General features: G+C 41.2%; 1 protein-coding gene across 1 annotated transcript in view; it reads right to left on the reverse strand.

Annotated features, from left to right (window-relative positions):
- Positions 1-1,289: 1,289 nt before the first annotated feature.
- Positions 1,290-17,035, reverse strand: part of IQGAP1 (IQ motif containing GTPase activating protein 1) — a 75,965-nt gene continuing 60,219 nt past the window's right edge. The window contains exons 27-38 of the mRNA XM_075713600.1: positions 16,183-16,323; positions 16,007-16,091; positions 13,507-13,739; positions 12,605-12,737; positions 12,153-12,255; positions 10,541-10,676; positions 8,570-8,657; positions 7,357-7,569; positions 6,110-6,276; positions 5,086-5,208; positions 4,072-4,180; positions 1,290-2,302 (exon numbers count right to left, since the gene is read on the reverse strand). Of these exons, the coding sequence (XP_075569715.1) occupies positions 2,189-2,302; positions 4,072-4,180; positions 5,086-5,208; positions 6,110-6,276; positions 7,357-7,569; positions 8,570-8,657; positions 10,541-10,676; positions 12,153-12,255; positions 12,605-12,737; positions 13,507-13,739; positions 16,007-16,091; positions 16,183-16,323 (1,645 nt within the window). The 3' untranslated portion in view covers positions 1,290-2,188. The remainder of the gene's footprint in view (positions 2,303-4,071; positions 4,181-5,085; positions 5,209-6,109; positions 6,277-7,356; positions 7,570-8,569; positions 8,658-10,540; positions 10,677-12,152; positions 12,256-12,604; positions 12,738-13,506; positions 13,740-16,006; positions 16,092-16,182; positions 16,324-17,035) is intronic.

A 17,035-nucleotide genomic window follows, 5' to 3' on the forward strand; every position in this document is an offset into this window, starting at 1 on the left:
TAACCCACCAGTAAATTATAAAATACATAATAATTAAGTGCTGAGATTAGATCTTTTAATAGAGCTTTTCCTTAAAAAAAAAAACAAAAACCAACCCAACTCTCCACAGTTCCATAGTGTTGCTCAGCTAAAATGAGTAGACTTTCCCCCTTTTTAAGATTATTTTCAGACAACCCATTTGTTGGGTTTTTTGTGGTTTGTTTGTTGGGTGTTGGTTTTTTTTTTTCTCCCAATAGGTGTAGAAGGGTAGTACTGTAAATCACACAGTAAGGATGCTTTCCCCATGGGTACTACACAGGCCTTTAACACCTCATTATCTTGACCCTGAATCCCAGCTGGGTTATAGTTGAAATTTATTTGGCAGACATTGAAAAGTATGAAAAGTATTTATAAAAAAAAAAAAGGGGGGGTGGGGGGTGGGTGATCAATCCCTGTGGCTCGAGAGCTTGCAGAGTACAACTGCATTTTCCTAACAATCATTTTATAATGTTCTACCATTATTCTCATTATCCCCAAATCAAAGGAATTAATTTTTAAAGTCCTTCTACGATACAGCAAATTCAGAGGCAGGGAAAAAAGCAACCAAAACAACACCCAAAAAAACCCCCAAACATAAAAAAACAAGCGAAGACCTGTATCCCAATTCAGACCTCGTTGTCAGATGTCAGTGGAAATCCAGTTCTGAGATATCTCTGTTTCAGATGATCTGGACCATAAAAGATCTTTCTTGGGTTTGACAAGTAATTTTTCTTACTGGGTTGGACCATGCATGCACCAACATTAAACTATGTTTAAATACAGTCTAGACAGCAGCTGGTTGAAATAAATACTTGCTTCTGAGAGGACTGCAGAATCCTCAGGGATGTAGCCATTTCAAATATTACAAGTGTCTTGGGGGGGGTGAGGGGGAGATCTAAGCTGAAATAACTAGCTCAGCATAGATCAGAGACAAAGCGGTTCAATTAAATGCAGTAATCTGAATGAACAACACGAGTGACCTATGAATAACTTGAAATTTGCAAATAAGAGATATGTCCCTCTTTTAAAAAAATAAAAATGTTAAGAAAATTTGGGGGGGAGAGCTGGAGCAACCGATGAATTTAAAGGTCAGATTTTTTTTTTTTTAAGAGTGTTTCTGAATTTTTATTGGATATAGCAGAACAGCCAGCACCACCACCATGGTGAAAAAAAAAAAAACCAAAACCAAACAAACCCCAAAGTAGTAAACAAAACAGGAACTTGAGTATAGCTAGAAAAATTTAACTTTTTAAAAGCTAACCTATTTAAGATAGTCTTCTTCCTTTCACAAGTCTGCAGGTAGAGCCTAACTTTTATTGCATCAGATACAGATATATAGAACATTGCTCTAAACAAACAAAAAGTTATTTTTACATTTCAAATGCTTTGCAAGCAACATTAAAAGTTAACATGTCTCAAGAAATTTTTTAAAGTTTCCCTCCTCTTCCCCAAAAGGCTTCTCTTCATCTGTAAGCACTAGTAAATACATTCCACAGTCCCTCTATTTAAGGGGCCATTTGTAAATTATTACAGTGTGATAAACAGAAACAAATCAAGAAAAATGAGACACTAAAGCTGCTCTATGTCCATTTATGATGCTTACTGATTCCCCAGACCATAGTAGATCTATCTTGGGAATTGGCTGCCGCCACCACTGTAAGCTTGCAAACAAATGGGTAACCTGGACCTTGACCATTTCTTATTTTGGTCATTGCTGTTAGAAAATCATTGGAGTCCAGATACAATCTGCAACTCTTTTTTGCTTTCAGGAAGAGGCAAACCGACCACTGTACAGTGCCAGCTTTCTCTTCACGCAGGCAACAAGAATTCAAGCCTCACGAAGCACACAATTAGGCAAATAAAGCATCCAGATGCCCTAAGTAGACTCTAATATTAGTTTAATCCCCAGCGCCATGTAAAAATACATTCTAAATTAACTGTTTTTCCGGGGACCTTCAAAGTTGAAGATCATAAATAAACAAGAAACCAACTCCCTGCAGACTCAATCAGGGTCATCAATTCATAAGAGGTACTTAGTCCTGCCTTCATGATACATTTGATATATTTTAGCACAGCATGGGCATATACTGATACATAGCTATGTCATTAAACGTTGTACGTGCAGGTTTCTATTCATCTCCCCTTTTACAGGCTTGCTGGCAGAGGTCAGTTACTTCCCATAAAATTTCTTATTCAGAAGAAAGATCAGAAGATTGACATTCACTTTCGCTCTGTCGAACAGCTTCATGACCGCAACACCTTCATACTGCAGCTGCAAAAGATCCTGCCAAAGAGAATACCTTTATGAGCAAGGAATCCTCAAGAGGTCGTAGAGAATATGGTACAGTAGGTTTTTGAGGAATATCTGTCACAAAGTACATGGCATAAGATAGAAAAATGAGACACGTTAAAGATCCGCTTGTACTGCATGAAAAACCAAGTCACTCTAAGGCATTTAAGATCTTAAATTTTTTAATCTGTGTTTATTAAAAAAAAAAAAAAAAAAAAAGATGAACGAGGGCAGACATAGAAGACCATTCTAAGAAAGCCAAAGTTCAGATCTAGCCAACTCCAGGCTTTTCATTTGCACAGTAGCCATAAAGTTGTAACATTTAGAAAGGGTCTCCTGCGTGCCCAATTATATTATGTACCCACGAAACATTACAGCATTCCACAGCATCACTTTCTAAACATCTTAGTTGCCACAGGTCTTAGTGAGGTGGTTTAGAACACTGCGATCCAGGGCAGAGAAAGAAATGGCATCTCTGTTAGGACTATGTACACGATGCCAATTCAGTCTCTCGGGTGTTTAAGTAGGCAGTATTTCGAGTTACACTTTCCTCTTGCCAGTGATGCACCTGACAGAGCAATAGGACTCCATGCACCGACTCATCTCAGCAATGAATTTCTTTCAGCAAGCCTGCTCTTGACAATACATACTGGAGAAGGTGTTCAGGTAGCACTACCGCAGGGATGCATTGTGTGCGTACCAAAATCCCAATCTAGCTCCTGCAGCTGTCCAGCTTGGGTGACACCGGAGTAATCGATCATAAAGCTATTTCTGCTGCTTTCTGTAAAAATTTTGGCAACGCAAGTCTTTTTAACCAATGCCACTGTTAACGCTATACTTGGATGACCAACGGCAGTTCCCTTGTTGCTGTCCTCTCAGAACATCTGCTTTTTCTGCAAAGCAGCACTACAAAGGCATAGTGGCATAGCAACACGTGTGCCTGAGGAGCGAGTGACCTCGGGTAGCCCCATGAACCAAGAAGTTTGTGACGAGCTCCGATGGATTAGGACCGGCATGAACTAGGGGAGTCCTCAGAGCACAGGAATGGCACGTGCGAGGCATCCGTCCCTCCCAGCAGCCAGTTAGGTGGCATGGACTTATCGCAAGGCATGGACTTACCGCGACGCAAGGTGCTCCTGCACCCCTGAGGCATCCATGGTTAACAAACCTAACGATGCCCAAGTTGGGTGGGTGCCAGGCAGGGACAGAAGTACAAGGGGACAGAGACACCAGGCATAACACTACCGGTGTGGGAGGAAGAGCAGGGCGACCGGTTGGGAAAAGGTCAGTCAGCATGCCTGTTCGGGTAGCCTGGACTAAGTAAAGGTCGAGGACTCCTAAGAACTCTATGGCTACAGAAACCGGTAAGCGTAGGGTGGCAGAAAGAACACCAATACAGGATGACTGGCTGAAACCACCACACCCAAGCCCAGCTGACCACTGCCACAGACTCCTGATCTCTCTGCTGTAGCAGGAAGTTGTTGAAAATGCATGCGTTTTGCGTGTGTACATGTAAGTGTAACTAAGAAAACAGGCTGCCATCAGGCTTTCAGTAGTAAAGAAACAAAAGTAGCGGGAATCCTCCATTTGCATTGCATCTGTTTTGCCTGCAACAAATGGGTTGGTTTTGAGAGCATTTTTCAGACTGTTCAGGCAGGTAACATGTCATTGGTCTTTTCCAACCTAAACGATTCTATGATTATTTTGATGAAGAGTCTGGCAAGGAGAACTTACATGGCACTATTAAATAGGGCAGTTCTTACCTGATAATGCAACATAAAGGTTTCCATCTGTACCCCCATGAATTTTGCTTTTACCTCGAAATCTCCTACTTCTTCTGTTGGACTGATTTCAAATATCACATTTTTAAACCTATGAAAATGGAGAAATGAAAAGCCACAGTTCATTACTGAACATGTAAATTCCTACTGAAACGGGGAGAGAATATACGAGATTAAATCTGAAGATAAATTTCTAAGTATTCTTTTCTTAACTCTTTATTCTACATCCCCATTTAGAATGAGACTGTAAAAGCCAACCAGACTCAATGCAACAATGAATGGAAGCCTAACAGATTCTACGTCCGGTAGATCACACCTTCCTTCACACAAGCACAGTAGGAAATACAATAGTTTAGCCCATGCAGCCTAAACGGTCTACTTTAGTACTGCACATCCACGCCTCATTTAGTGCACAAAGAACAAAATATGATACAGGGTTGAAAAAAAATTTCTAGTAACAGGCAGCTTCTCTATATTACACAGAAGATACACCAAGTTCTCAAGGCTAGCAAACTGCAGCTGGACAAACTCAAGCTAGCATTAAGTTGATTTTTCAGTGAGAGCTAATAACCATAGTAGCAATTCACTCGAGGAGGCACCCTTCCACGATTGTGAGGGTGACAGGGAAGAGGCGGGTGGGAAAAGGATGTCATGTTTAAACCCCGTTACACTTCTCAGCCAAAGACCTGCTTCGCCTTCAACCAAAAAGAGAGAACTGAAAAGCGATCACTATGCAGGGTTTCTTGGTGCCAGGGATGCCAGCCTAGATTGCCAAACCAATTTCTTTGGTTTTAACAGCTACATTGTCTACCAACAATGCTAAATTCCAAGAACAACATGGCAAGACTATCTGTCACGATCTCAAACATATCTCAGAGCTTCTGTTCCTCCACTGCCAGCACCTAGACCAGTTTGAAGAAAGAGACAAGAACTCAACATACCTGTTTTCTTCTGAGAAGGTTATTTAGCTCTGAAGAGTTTTAAAAAGATACTCACTGGTTACCTTGGAGGTCCTCAATCTCTAAAAGCACTCCCTTCTCATGAAGTCGAGCTGCTGTATATTTTAGAGAAATCTTTTTACTGTTTTTGCCTTTCATCTCCCGAGGTTTCTTAGAGACTCTGAAAAAAAAAAAAAAACCCAATCAAACAAAACAAACAAGATGATCAGTCAAATGAGTAAAGAGATTTTGGACAGCAAACATTTAATCCTATTTGGATGAAGGGACAGAACCAGTATAGCTAATCAATTGCGACTAACGCAGCTGATAGATGATGTATTTCTACTAGTGAGTTTATCTACAAAGCACTTGTAGCTCAGATGAGATCTTTGATTTTCTACTATTTACCAATAACTCTTACGCTGCAGGAGATTAAAAAAAGAAAACGACAAAAAACACCCCAAAACATAACCACATGGTACTTCATAGAAAGCAGTACCATCTATCATTAGGCAAAAGGGGATCTAGTGACAACTGACGTGGAGAAGGCTGAGATTACTCAACTTTCTCGCCTCAGTTTTCACTGGCAGCTGCTCTTCCCGTATCTCCCTGGGGAGGAAGACACTTTTTTTTTTTTCCCAGGAAAATCTGAAATGTCTTGCACTACCAACAACCGACTCCATTTGGGATAAAAAGAAGGTAATTCACGATCAATGCTTTCCTTGTAGGTAACTATGTTATTTTCATTCTCTGCTCCTAGGAAGGATAACAGGACAGACTGACCGAGCAGCACGTGCACTGTCTCGGCAACCTGCTTCATTCCCATCGGACTCTTTACGCTCCCCTCTCCTAGAGGGACCAAAATTCTTTCAGGTATGTCTTTCTGACCCCATTCGGGGCACTGCCCTCTCCCCATATTTTCCCACCCCTGCTGAGACCCTTTCCCTAGACCTATCGCTGTGGTAAAGAGCATGGCCGAAGAGCTTTGAGCAGACGGCATTATGATTCTTTTTAGCAACAACGTACACGTGCTTCCTGTAAGAAGCACTTCTAGGGTCATGGCATGGTTCCGAGGTACGTACTTGCCCTTGCTGGCCAGGTTATCCAAGCAGGTTTTGATGTAGCTTTTGTAATAATCCACTTGTTCCCCGTAAAAAGTAGCTTTGGAGTTCAAGGCACTGTAAGTCTGCTGCAGCTTCACCAGCTCCGCCTTTCTTCTCTGACGGTATCTGCGTTGATTTCTGATATCCTACACGGCAGAGAAAAACAGGCAGAGACTTAACAGTCATTTGAGCTCTCCAGTTGCCCAAGCACAGAGTATTTGAAACGCACCATTTGATTTTGCTTAGTCTTGCTTCATGCTACAAGGTGGAGCCCTCAGTTGCACTTGCCCCAGTTTAAGCGTCACCACTTCTTCTCCAAGTTGACTATTTTTGGAACTAACCAACTCTACACAGCAGTTCATTGAACCTTTTGTTGCTTTCTCAAATTTCAATGCTGTTCTAGTTGCAATGACTAGAGTGGGCACCAACAGTATGCGATCTAAAGGAAGGCAGCGATTTTTGCCGCTGCTGGGTACAAAAGCCATCTTACAAATCAAGCGCTATAACCACAGCAGTGCACAGACTTCCTCATCTTTCTGTGTTAGTCAGCCATCTTTAAGCATGTTACCTTAATACCTGAACAAAAAAATGTTGCATGTTCAAGTCTACTTCTATTTTCATTTTTGATCCATATTAATGACAGTACGATTTACTCTAACTGGATCCCTAAAGGCAGTTATTTATTCACTTTACGTACATAACATTTCCCAAATAGTTTTTTTGTAAACATGTGATATAAAATACACTGTCACTGCAGCAGCGTACAACGATATAAGATCACTTTTGCAAATTTTTCTCAGCTCCCCCCTTTATTGTTTAGGTATTCTCAAATAGGTACATTTAAATAAAAATAACGGTTAGGATGTCTTTAAGTTATGGGCAAAACTTCCTCGTGTGAATACGTTTGTAGAGGTGCTACTTGAATTAGTGAAAAGGAGCAGACAAAAAGATCACACATCAGGACTTTCCCTCCAAGCCATAACGCTTTTCCTTAAAATGCCTGAGATTTTGGCAACACGGTCATTTGAGAAAACATAAACGTCCTGTAAAAATAAAGGACTTCCCAAATGCCAAGAGGTGGAAACGCTGCAGCAAAAGGTAGGCCACGTGTCTGCAAATTAGCTACTACAAAATTTATTCCTTCCGAAAACTCATGCCAGTTTCACAACGCCGCAAACTGTGGGAAAACTCCACTATGATTACTAGGAAACCACCGACTGGCATACCTTTGCAATGTCATTGATTAGTTCCTGGTATTTATTTTTTGCATTCACCGTCCCCAGTTCTGTCAACTTCTTCAGGCCTGTTTTGATTTTATCTTTTTTTCCTTGAAGATTTAAGTTGCCATCTTCCTTTACAGACACGGATTTTTTCATCTTATCGGGAGTTTTAGCATCACGAATGGCCCGTTTCTGCATAGCTCTTTGATGTTCTGCTTCCTAGAAAAAGAAAACAAAAAACGACAAGTTCATATTCAATTTTAAGGTGACAAAGAACCAGAAACAGATTGTCTGACCCCTGGCATACCACAGGATAAAGAGTTTTGCTTGGTCATTCCCATACTGACTCCAGTAAATCCACGTTTGGTAAACACATTCCACGTACGGGAACCAGCAGAAGCCTACCTGCTGTTTAAATCTGTGTCCTGGTTTCGGCTGGGACAGAGTTAGTTTTCTTCCTAGTAGCAGGCACAGTGCTGTGTTTTGGATTTAGTAGGAGAAGAATGTTGATAACACGCTGACGTTTTTAGTTGTTGCTAAGTACTGCTTATGCTAGTCAAGGACTTTTCAGCTTCCCATGCTCTGCCAGGTGCACAAGAAACTGGGAGGGGGCACAGCCAGAGAAGTTGATCCAAACTGCCCCAAGGGCCATTCCATACCATACGGCGTCATGCTCAGTATAGAAACTGGGGGGGGGAGGGTTGGCCGGGGAGCAGCGATCGCCACTCGGGAACTGTCTGGGTATCGGTCGGTGGGTGGTGAGCAATTGCATTGTGCATCACTTGCTTTATTTATTCACTTATCATTATTATATTGTTATTATTATTATAATTACTATTTTACTTTATTTCAATGATTAAACTGTTCTTATCTCACCCCAGGAGTGTTTCTCACTCTTACTCCTCCGATTCTCTCCCCCATCCCATCGGGGTAGGGGGAGTGAGCAAGCGGCTGCGTGGTGCTTAGTTGCTGGCTGGGGCTAAACCACGACAAACTGTCTTCTAGATAAAGAGTTTCTAGCAACTACCAGAGGAGTCAGATTCACACATACAATTTATTTCCGTTATATTCCCTCCTTATTAGTGTTACACGCTGCTCCAACATCAGCGGAGACGGCTTCACTGCAATACATAAATGCAGATTCCCAAGTATACCCACATATACCTAGATAAATGACAATTTCCTAGTCTAAAAAGAACGCAGGTAAACAACTTCGTACTTGCTCTGAGGTAGCTGGAGTTTCCAAGATTTCGGTCAGCGTCTCCCCTGGTTGGAAGCGGATTACATCAACAATTAAACGTTTTGTGCTGCAAAGAAATCAAGGAGCATAGGAGAAAAAACTTTAAACAGAAAGACCTTCAATACTGTTCTATTCTGCAATAACACCAGCATTAATGATTTACCTAAAGTCAGATCATCGGCAGATACGCGCTTACGTAGTCATAGGCTAGACAAGACTAGAGAGGCACTTTACTTTTTTGACAGTGTGCTGTCAGAAACTGGTTCCGTGAAAGGTTCATCTATGTAGTACATCAGGTTTGCTCCCCAGTACCCCCTCAAACAGCAAGGATGTTACCCCATATATTCCAAGGCAGCCCCAGTACTGCCATGTGGACCACAGAAGCTGCAATTCCAAGGTGAAAGGTAGAGCAGGTAGCAGCAACAGCGAATTTGTGCAGCCAGAAAGTCTGTATTATTATCCATCCATAAGTACACTTCAGTGCTTTGTAACAGGTATCAAAAAAGTCCACAGGACTATTTTCTTATGTGTACGGTAACTTAGCCAAAGCAAATCCCCGACTCCCATCTGGTGACAGACAGGGTCGTTCCTTGATCTCGGCTGTGATTTAACTGCAGCCAGTGCCCACTCTGAGGCAATTCTGTCCTTGAGTCACACAATGAAACCAAATAGCACCTTCAGGACTTCGCAGTCAGCCTGGAATTATTTCTGGCATCACACAAAGCGCATCACACGCACACCACCTTTATCATCCACAACTTAGATGACTACCAGCACATCTGGTAAATCTTCACTTTTTAAATCAATGTCACCATCTTCTGGCGGGTAGGGAAATACTGGTATATCTTTTGAGAATCCCAGTTAATTTAAAGCTATTTTTGGAGACAAGATTTTCTTCTGTGAGATCACTGGTCTGTCTAGGCGAAATGTAAGCTGACCCGAAGAATTCGCAGTTAAATTATTTAGCGTCTGAGCAGGAATGCATCAGAGCGGGTAAATACGCATCTGAATGTCGGGTAGCTGCTCTATACATCTCGGCAACAGGGATTTGCTTAAAACTGGCCAAGAGTCAATGTTAGTACTAAGTCCTCTGGAATAAAGAGTCCAGCAATAATGAAATCCCCGTCAGTCCATTGCTCTCTTTCCATTAAACACCTTTACTTCCCAAAAAGGCTATTTTCTTCATCTATCAAGAGTCAGATTTGGGAGACAGCGAGTGCACAGAGAAGGGGACCGCACCATAAACCAAAAGCGGAGAGCAGCAACAGCAAAACTATCCTAAGGAGGTATTTTCCATAGACAGGGGAAAGCTGCAGGGAGAGTATCGTAAGTTACCATCATCTCCTGCTTTGCTAACAGGATACAAACGTAATCCGCTCAAAGGCTGTGTAAAAAAGCTATTTCTGCAGAAACTAGCAAACTTAGCAACAGAGCGTTATTCGCACATACTAGACATTTAGTTACCCTTAAAATTTCCATGTGTCACACGTATTCCATTGAAAATATTTGCACGGGACATTATACAGGCAAATATTGATTCATCAAACCTTTACATTAATAGACTTCAGAGTTAAAACTCAATTGTGATGATCGCTATGGATTTTTTAAGATGATTTTTACAAATTATTCACACGCAGGCAAATCCAACTGCTGCTGTCACACTCGCTCACATCTAGAAAGTTTTGTTTTCTGGTAGTTTTCCCCCCCAGAACCGTCCAAGATAGACTTTTAAAGAATGACAAATTCAACAGTGACAAAGAACTAACAGGAACAAATTTAAGAGCCGCAACATTGAAAGGACAAGGCTACAAGCTCAGTGTATTTGGAGTAACAGTCCCATGTTTGTTTACATTACACTTCGATGTTCTCATTTTCGCGTGCAGATTAACTGTGAAAATTCAGGTTCCTCGTTCTCTTGAGAAACACACCAGGTAGTTACCCCTCACTTACTTCAACAGAATTGTCCTCGCATCCATCTCCGCATTCTCATCACCAGGAACGTCAAATTTATTAGTGAGTGTGAGAGAAACCTCAGTCTTTGCTAGCATTTCCTTGTTGGGGTCATTAACATTGCCAGACCCTTCCCCTGCCAAGCAGAAAGAGTTTACAGATTAAACCATATTCTCATGTTCCTGACTGCTAGAGCTTTGTAATTTTTCCCTATGAAATAGACCACAGAAAAACTACACTGTTTCCTGTGCTGTCAAAAGGACACTTCATAAACCAAAAGCAGCGTTAAAAAAACATCATCTTGAATATGTTACAGATCTTTTCTTCACAAAACTCAGAGAATGCACTGGCCAGAAAGGCACCACAAAATCACTAGTTAGTATGCCTTCAAGATGTATGTGTATTCCACGCTGTATCTCAACATCTCACTCTACTGAGAAGAGTAGCTGACCTGCCAAAAATACTTCCTAAATAAAAATACGACCCTGCCTCTATGTCCGTGTCCTCATCAGAATGAATCTTCCAAGCTAAGAGCAAAGCCCTTGCTGGCAACCGAGCTTGTAATCTTCTACTAAACAAAGTAAGCCATCCTGTCAAAAGGAAATTTTCTCGCTCTAATTGCATCTGAACTTTCATCAGAACAGTTGTTAGGATGCTTCTCCTCCCGCGCCCCTTTTTAAAAGGGCTGCAGAAAGATTAAACTCTGACATATTAACCGCACCGATACGATGCACGCAGGAGAAATGAAATGGGAAAGGCGGGTAAGTTCTAGTTAAACGCAAGGTCCAGGTTCACTCAGATAACACTTCGGGTATTTGCCAGTGCTTGGAAGACAATGTGCTAGCAATCATTCCTTTAAAAGGTTCCAACCTTTCTCATCAAGTGACTTCAAGATAAGCATTTTGCTGTCAAAGCAGCCTCCCCAAACACTGTGTCCGCTTGCCCCCCCCACCCCACACACTAGATTTCACACTTCAAATAGCTGCAACATAGAAACCAAGGAAGCAGAGAGGCCTGTGCAACTTTCCAGTGTTTGTTATATCCCAAAGCAGTGAACCGTGGCTCAGGTTTTTGAAAAACTTTCACAGATTAGTAAAGTCAGTTCCTTCCTCCCCCAGCCAGAAGAAAGAGGATAAAATTCTTAACATATAGAAAAAACTCTAAAGGAGGGAAAAAAGTTATTTGTCCATATGCCAAAGATCCCTATAGGGACACATGTCAATTTAATGCACTTATTACCACACTCTGAAAAGAATGCATACAGATCTCCAGAACGGAGGACAGATCTTTGCAAACAAGCTGGGATGGGCAGACACACACACGGCTCCAGAGTAACTGAATGAAGAAAACATGTCAAAATATCTGTCTGTCTTCTAGAAACTTCTGGAGTGGGGTGAGATGAGTGGGGTGGGGAGGAGAAGAGAAAGAACCCCCTTTTTTTTCAGGGTAACAAATTCTGCAGTCAGAGAATACACCAGAACAAATCTGCTGCTGCTTTTTAGAGCGCATCCTCCCAAGTGACCTGTGACGATTCATTAGACAGCTTCTTTACCGCATTTCAAATCATTTAAGGTAATATCACATATTTCTTAAGTACAATAAACTAGACCACCTATCAAGGACTCAATTGTAGGAACCTCTCCGAGATCGTCCAGCAGCTCATGAATTGGATCATTGTGCTCAGGAGCAATTGCATCTTGATGGTCTAAGAGCAACTAGATGAACAGAAAGAACATTTATGTTGTTAATCGTACATCCTTTTCTAGACAGTAAAATCACATTACTTTGAGCTGGTATGTTTTAGAAAAAGATCTTATTTCACTGAACTCCAAAGCAGCAATTATCAACATTCAAAGCTGTGCCATTATCACATACTCGACTACTTTCAAAAGAAACTTAGAGAAGCCACAAGCAAATTACTTAATTCTATAAACCGACCAGCTCTTGCACGCTACAAAAGCCAACTTTTAGCCTTGTATTTGGTAACGTTGCGTCTCAGCCAGAAGCAGCATTTTCTTTGTAAGCACTGCTTATAAGGAGCAACTGTGACCGATGTATACTTACAGTGTGCGTATTGATGATTTCACCAATAGAAATATAAATAATTGGTTTAGTGAGAGTCACCAAGTCAGAATACTCATCAATATTAAATTTATCCTGCAATTCAGGAACCTCACAGGCAGCCTGAAAAAAACGTCTTCAGAAAAAAGAAGAAAAGAAGAATCAGTATGACTCAGGGTCACGTGATGTATCAAAAGCATTAACTCCCCGTGACAATCACAAGCATAGTCGCTCTTCTTGAAACTATGGTACATTACGGCATACTACCATTTGTCAGCTTTAGTTTCACACATCAGAAGTAACCTAGTAAATTCAATTATTGGCCATGTTGACATTGGCCCATTTTCCGCATTCACAGGACTGGTCTGCGGCTCTGGTGACCTCGTTCGCACATCCTCCTGCCTCCACCGCAGTAACACCCCTTGCTCCCAGCAATCTCTGGTTTTCTTTGTTCCAAAACACGAGAGGCATAAGATGACGATTCTTGAACAAAGCTTACTTCAACTGTATGAACAGCTAAATGCCAACCTGCTTTATTCCTGAGCACCACTGGGATTTCACGTGGAGCCAGGGTTCATATGGGACAGAAGAATGTATGTCCATTCTAGTTGTCCACGTCCAAAGTATCACAATAAACACGTGCAAAAGCAACCTTTATTCTGGAGACTCCTAAGTCAAAAATATTTGACTTTGCAATCTCATTCACATACCATGTATCAATCAAATTCCAGGCACACATTGTCATTGATGCTAATGGCAGTCTGGCGTGCAATCTCTTATTTTCAACAGACCACATATTTGACAGAGATAGAATTTATCGTATTTAAAATTTATCATTATCCCTTTTTACCTGCAATGTTACCCTTCGCCAAACTTCACAACTTAATTAGCTAAGGTCTTCTCACCTGAATTTCTGGTATGACTGTGATAGGTATTCATTAATAATGCTTAGGTGCGCATTGTCTCCCATGAACATCTTATTTGATGCAGCATGCTGCAACATCTTTGCAATGGAACCGAGGTTTCTGCGTTGATCCGTGGTCAGCTGACCTCCAGCTGAAAGATCAATGATGTCAAACGCATCTGGTGCAACAATGGCTGGATTCATGTAGCGATAATAGAGTAAGTTGCCAACAATCTGAGAAAAGTTGAGTAGAGAAGAAACGCGTCAAGAAACAAATGTATAGGACTCAACTGAATTTTATTGAAACTACTCTGACTGTGCTTTAATAAATTATTTTCTTGTAAGCCAGAGGCCCCTTCCAAGATAAAGGTTCTGATGTGCTGCTGTATACAGACACATACTATCCCAAAGAATCTACAGCGGTTAAAAAAAAAAAAAAAAAAAAAATCATTAAGTGACAATAGGACGGTCAACGCAAAGAGGGAAGACAGAGCACTACTAGTCACAGGACAATACAGCAGCAGGTACTCCTATGCATAAAAATTTAAAACTAACTTATAGAAATGTACAGACAGGAGATACTAAAAGTTACCAACGGACTACTCACATGAGCATGAGACAATCTATCAGGAGAATTAAACGTAATTGAGTTAGTCTAACACAGGCAGAACAATCACGGTATAGAGGAACCCGGTAATGCAGTTTCAATATGGAACAAGAGCTAATTCTTAGAGAAGCGTGCAGAATCGGCCACCGTCTCCGACAAAGCAAAAATGGTGAGGAAGCATGGCACACCAAGGACCTAAACTGGAGGACACTACTTTCCATTCCTTCTCCAAAGCCCTTTTCTCTTTCAGAATAATTCTTCGATTAGCCAGCAACATTTTCAGGCGGAGACCCCCCGTTAAAAGTTAGTGAGGGTAACTGAGAGACCATTTAATCCAGAGGTATGAAAATCAGAAGTACAGATGACAAATGGCATTTGATGCTTCAAAATCCAATTTACCTAGTCAAACGTGAGCAGCAATAAACTTAAAGGAACCAAAAATAAAGATGTCACGTTATCCTTATGCTCACAAATATACTTCTAACCTGTATTTGATCAATTTTGCCAAAAGTAATTCCAGCAACGAAAAGGAATTAACCCAACATGCTGACGTAAAGCAACAGTTCTCACACCGCATGCTCTAGTATTTTCTGGTGTTTCACAGAACTTTGCAGAGGGCCAGGTCACTGAACCTTGGCTTCACCTGCCTGCCACGTGACATAAATGCACGGAAGAAATCGGGATCTGAACAAACAGCTGAAAACAGAGAGAAAAAATCTAGCCATTGCTGATCTAGCCCCAGAAATTATTAACTGCTTTCAGTGAGGTAACATTTTTGACAACTGTTTCATGCAAGCCCCTGCTGTACTCTCACAGATTATGTCATGGGATGACAATAGTCAAAGCTGTTTACTAGCAGTAATAAGAAAACGCATCTGTGAAAGAAACTGTATTAATAACTTTCAAACTCACAGGGGGAGAAGAACAGTTTATTATATGGGTAGCTTTGGTTGCTTAAAAAAAAAAAAAAAATCTGCGAGTAGTCATTGCATGCAACTGCAGTTTTGACTTTCGTGTGGACAGTTACATTGTTTCCACAAGGATTAACAAAAACTGCAGTTTTCCACCTAAATTTACAGATGGAAGAAATTAATTCACCTGCATAGAAAGAATCGATGTCTCAGAATGGGAAAGCACAGAACTAGAAGAGAGAAGAAAACAGCATTCAGATTGGTAATTATTTTGTAATGAAGCAGAGGCAGAGAAGTTTTAAGAGATGTTGTCAAGTATTCTAAGATCCAAACCTTGTTTTATTAACAAGCAAAGCATTCATGGACATAAAGGCCTTCGCAATTACCAAAAGCCACAAAACCAAAGACATTTCAATGAAAACCCCAAACCTGTGCTCATCTGAGAGTGCCTACTATTTGGATCCTTTTAGTTCTCCAAATCTACTGAAATGCAAAATACAAAACTGACTAGACATCATGGAAAGCGACTCTCTGCATGTTGCTGTCAAAATATCCTAAAGTGTTACAGATAGGGGAATTAGGAGTATCAGAATTTTGCATACAGACTTTTTAACTTGACATTGTCTCTTTAAGAAAGGAGCAGCTGGCTGTGATCATACCAGCAAAACCAAGGTTTACTTTCTAGGAGCACAAGTACCCCAAGTCAAGAAACCTAAAGGACCAAATGCCCAAGACATTAAAGGCAAAGCAGAAGCAGCAGGATACCTCCTTCTGAACAACGTATTGCATCTCAGGTGATGCATATGAAGCTAACAATCAAAAGCCCAAGGTGAAACATTTTCTATCCGTAGAAGTAAATAAATAAGCTTTATATAGGCTTACGTGCACTCCTCTCCACACATACACCCAAAGGAGAAGAATGAGATGTGCTTGCCACAGCCAATTTAGCTGACAATTATTCGCAAAGGTGTTCAGATCCTCACCTTCAGCAGCTCATCCTCGCCAGCATCAGGAAACTTCTCATGCAGGGAGTCTTTTAATACCTTGGCAATGAAACGCATTCCATAACTTCAAGAGAAAGAAAAGGGCAAATAAGACTGCTGCAAGCATAAACCCACCACCAGCTTCTCAGGGTGATACTGTGGTACACCAGACTCACGGGATTTTGTCCACTGAACTAACAATGGCAGACAGGAACTTGTCTGTCACTGTCCTCATGTTTCTGATTGAGGCATCCAGGCGCGTCCTCACCTCTTCGTGACTTAGAGCTTGTTCGGGTGTAACATCGTACGGCAATTTGCTATTTGAAAAAGTCAAATATGTTAAGGTGAGTATTCCTCAGGCTAGCATATTTCAAGAATTTCTAGCTTGACACGGAAACAAGCTTATATTCGCTTGGCTACCAAGAGCTGTGCATTGCCTTCAATTAACCTTTTAGGCACTGGAAGAGCTGAAGACTTCTTGCTTTTACTTCCTCTACTCTCCCTTGCAGTGGCCCCTATGAGAAAAGGCCCAGCTAACCCAAAACTACCTTTTTTACAGCAGGCACACTAGGCAAAAAAATGCCATCTGTGACATGCAGCGGTGCTTCAGGCTGCAAATAAATTGGTGAAAAAGCAAGCTTCACATTTGCACATTAAGATGATAAAAGCTTGGGCACAAGCCAGAAGCTAGAACAGCATCCATAAAATCGATTTAACACAATAGAAACCTCAAGTTCTAGCAAGTCACATGCACTGAAAGAAAAAGAAACCAGGATGACACAAAACCATCTAGTACGATCAAATTGCCATCAGTGGCCAATATTAATTAGAAAGACGTTAGGACTAAAAGAACTGCAATGTCGTGCTTCTGCTGCAGCAAAAGGGGTTTTGTTGGCTTGCAAATAGTACCCAAGTTTGCACAGGCTATATACAACATGAACAGAGACTGACATGGAACCAATTCCCAAATACTTTTTCTTACCATGATTTCTGTTAGGTTAGGGGGCATCTCATAGCTAACTATCAAGT

This window comes from Pelecanus crispus, chromosome 7, assembly GCF_030463565.1.
Source record: "Pelecanus crispus isolate bPelCri1 chromosome 7, bPelCri1.pri, whole genome shotgun sequence".
Taxonomy (NCBI): Eukaryota; Metazoa; Chordata; class Aves; order Pelecaniformes; family Pelecanidae; genus Pelecanus; species Pelecanus crispus.